The 3,599-nt window shown below is 39.3% G+C and overlaps 2 protein-coding genes across 2 annotated transcripts in view; one reads left to right on the top strand and one right to left on the bottom strand.

Annotated features, from left to right (window-relative positions):
- Positions 1 to 2,369, bottom strand: part of LOC102200473 (ras-related protein Rab-22A-like) — a 13,703-nt gene extending 11,334 nt beyond the window's left edge. Inside the window, exons 1-2 of the mRNA XM_005729859.1 lie at positions 2,035 to 2,369; positions 383 to 462 (exon numbers count right to left, since the gene is read on the bottom strand). Of these exons, the coding sequence (XP_005729916.1) occupies positions 383 to 462; positions 2,035 to 2,070 (116 nt within the window). The 5' untranslated portion in view covers positions 2,071 to 2,369. The remainder of the gene's footprint in view (positions 1 to 382; positions 463 to 2,034) is intronic.
- A 210-nt stretch (positions 2,370 to 2,579) lies between these two features.
- Positions 2,580 to 3,599, top strand: part of ppp4r1l (protein phosphatase 4, regulatory subunit 1-like) — a 17,026-nt gene continuing 16,006 nt past the window's right edge. Inside the window, exon 1 of the mRNA XM_005729828.2 lies at positions 2,580 to 2,646. Within this exon, the coding sequence (XP_005729885.1) occupies positions 2,640 to 2,646 (7 nt within the window). The 5' untranslated portion in view covers positions 2,580 to 2,639. The remainder of the gene's footprint in view (positions 2,647 to 3,599) is intronic.

Genomic DNA, 3,599 nt, shown 5'->3' on the forward strand with positions numbered 1-3,599 from the left:
CCAACTCTTGAGCCACGATCGCCCCCTATGAAAGGCTAAATGTCAAAACTGCACAGTTCAGTTGTAAAGCTGTTTTCTTAGTTCCTTGTTCGAAAATGTCAGAAAACAAATATTGTTCATAATACGTTCAAAAATTTGTTGGATGAAAAAGTCTTTGACACCAAAGTTACTTAGTTTAGCCACAGACAAAGAACACAAGAAAGTCCAGATATTTTGAAATCTGGAGCAAACGAGTTATTTAAGAAGTGATTTTCATGCCCATTTCTTTGCCAGTGGTTAACTGATAACTCTAATGGGCATCATAACGACCTGTAAAACTACAACAAATGAGGGAGATGGAAAAAATAAAACTTCTGTGGAAGTGGAAGGCAGCAGAACATACCCAATAGTTGGATTAATGTTTGGGTCAAAGCTGTCCTCCACAAATCTCCAAACAATACTTGACTTTCCAACTCCAGTATCCTGCACAGACAAAATAAAGATCATGCTTACTAAACATGGTACTTGAAGAATATGAGAACAATCTTTGGCAATATGCCTGGACATTAAAACATTTTTATGGGATCCGCTTCCTTCCTGCCACTGCTGGTATAAATCTGTAAATTACTTATGGAAGAGGGAAAAGGGTTTACATTGTTTACATTAGGAGAAAAAGAAGAGGACAAGTCTGACCTGAGCATTATCACGAGATACGCCCACAGACAATGGTGGTTTATGCTGCTGCTGTAGCAGTCTAGACATGGATGTTTTGTTTGTGTGGTCCATCAGTTAACCATTTATTCAGTAACATATCTTGTTTTAACTAATTTAATTATCTTAAAGATGACCAAAATGATACATAATCAGGGTTGTCATAATTCCAGTCTGCTAGTTAATGAACTAGCTTATTGTCTCTATGCTATCTTAATCTTATTAGTAGATCTACAGAAAATGAATGGCTAATCATCCTGTTTTGTTGTGTCTTTATTTCCAATTAAAATATGCATTAAGTTAATGAGCCTCATTTGTAAATAAATACTGCAGGAATGACTAGTAATGCTGTCTAACATAGCTACAGATGTGTGTTGAAATGAAGGGACAAAAAAAATCAACACAAAATGTTTTGGTAAGCTGCCGAATAAACCAGCAGTGCAGCTTCACCGCACCATAGATTTGAGTCACGGAAACTCTACTAAAGGTGCCCAAGCCACTTTTATGTAAGCTGTTCAGTGATGGTGGTGGAAGGCCTGTCTGACAAGTCAGCACAAAATGTGATTTGAAAGATGACTGTCAGTGTCATAGCAGACATTGTTTTCATGCTGGTCATTCCATTCAGAGAGCCCTCATGGCCTATGAATGACGTTTCCTGTTAGAAATTACCGTCAGTGACAGGGTAGAGGTGACCACACCACGCAAAGGACGTCGCTAAATACAAACCAGCAAAGTCTTCCTGCTATCAAAATAGAGCCGCTGTAGGGGTTAATAGTGAGGTTTTGCAGGTTATCACAACTTTAGAGTATGAATGTACGCATAGTTTCCTAGAGAGCAATGTGACAACGCCAAATGTCTTGTTTTTGTCCAAAAGAGATCAGAACTTAAAGATATTAAATTTACATTGACACTAATGATTGAGATTTACCTGATCTATTCTTAAAATAGCAGCAGGCTGACTATTTTCTAATTTGAGTAATAGTGACACTAATAGCTTGACTAATATTGTCAACAATCCTGTAAGTGGATGACAGAGAAGAGAAGATGTGAGGATGTTCCTCCAGTAGTGGATAATACAATTTGAATGGGACGTTGATCAAGTGATTGATGCCTTGTGCAGCTACTGAGTGTAATTCAATGTAGATAAGCATGAGTGTTGTCACTGGCGCAGATCTATTTATTTTGAGGTTGTATTGCCACTCACTATATCAGAAATTTTCATTACGGTCCATTAGAGAAGTATAGGTATGTGTTATGTGGAAGTAGAGCAGGAAGGCTCCATTAATGCTCCAGTTAAAGTGTGCATATGTACAATCAGATTGAAAAATATCGATGCTTACTCACCCCCAAGAGGCAGACTTTTAACTCTCTCAGAGCCATATCGATCTCCTCTCTCACATCGAATTTGCGATGAAGATCATTGGCTGTTTTCTCCTCTGCTTGCCTTTTTTTTTTAATCTTGAATATTCTTCAGGTGGTCTTTGTTTACAAACAACTTTACAAGATCGTGTTCTGAAGCTGGCATACGCACATCTTAGGTTGGGTAACAACTCTCGCTGTAAACGTTAAAACGTCCTGCAGGTCGTCGTATTTGCCATGTTGTGATTATTGTAAACAGCTACCTCCACCACATCGCCGAGTCTCCATCTTGAACTACGGCATGCGATCACGTGACTGCTTCGGCTTTTTTTTCTTCCTTTCTCCTTTTTTTTCTTTTGGAGATACACAAAGCCCTCCCCACAGGCGCTATTTTAATCTCACTTATGTCGAGTTTTTGCCCGAGATGAGTAACGTTTTTCGATATAGTTGTTTAATACGTAATTAACCAGTGAAAAGCAGCATCAGGAAGTACTTTCAGGAAGTAGTTTGCCTCATTGTTTGAGTGACAGCTGTGCGGCGGTGACAGCCCACACGGGACGGCAGCCCGCAGAGCCGAGCCGACGCTCAAGATGGCAGGTAATGGCACTTTTTAACCCGAGTTTTCTTTAATATTTTGGCGCTGTGCTGGCATTTGTAAAGTGTTTTCGGGCAGTTGAGGTTTTTAGTAGTTAAATAACGGCTTCTGCTCCACTTCCTGTGTAGTACTGCAGGACGAAGTGGGAGAGAAGTCAAGCGAAAGGGCTGGACAAGCCATGTTAGCAAACTTAGCAGCATCTAGCAGGCTAAGCTAACGAAAGCTCCTTACGGGGTATCGAAATGGGTGACTTTGGGACTACACTGAATCATATATTTGCTCATTGCATGTAGATTACTTTTTTAGTCTCTTCAGACCTCGATGGGAGAATACTATGACCCGTGTTTATTATCGATCTGTTATCATAGCAAACGCGAGCGAGTTGACCTAGCCAACGTTAGCTGAGTTGCTAAAGTCATGATCAGCCATAAGCTGACCAAATCCTGTTTTACATCACAACAAAGGCGCGATGTTGTTTTGTGCCAGCGTGGTTTTTTGGGGTGTTATTATATATATTATGCCGTTGATTATTCTACTCATGAAACGCCTCGTTTAATGTGTGATTTCGAGGTAGGCACTGTATTATATTTAGAGCACATTCCCTTGCTTGCCCAGCTGTAAACACTGGCTTCTCCTCATGGGACTTATTTCTGGTCTCTTCCGTTGACTACAAACCCCCCATCTGCTATTGTCCTATATCGAGGGCTGGGTGGTATTGAAAATAAACAGTGAGAGAAGGTCTTCTTGTGCTAGATAACATGATTACTCACACATTTGTTTTTGAAAATGTGCTAATTTGTAAATAGGGGGAAAAGAACTTTAAATGCATTTAGCGTAGGGCTGTAAATATAATTTTAAGCCATTATTATTTTTATGGATTTGGTACTTACTACTATTAAACGAATAAATCCCAACCAAAATATAATTCGACTTTTATCAAAAAATAAATAAATCT

The sequence above is a fragment of the Pundamilia nyererei genome, unplaced genomic scaffold, assembly GCF_000239375.1.
Source record: "Pundamilia nyererei isolate P.nyererei 1_Seehausen unplaced genomic scaffold, PunNye1.0 scaffold00034, whole genome shotgun sequence".
NCBI lineage: Eukaryota > Metazoa > Chordata > Actinopteri > Cichliformes > Cichlidae > Pundamilia > Pundamilia nyererei.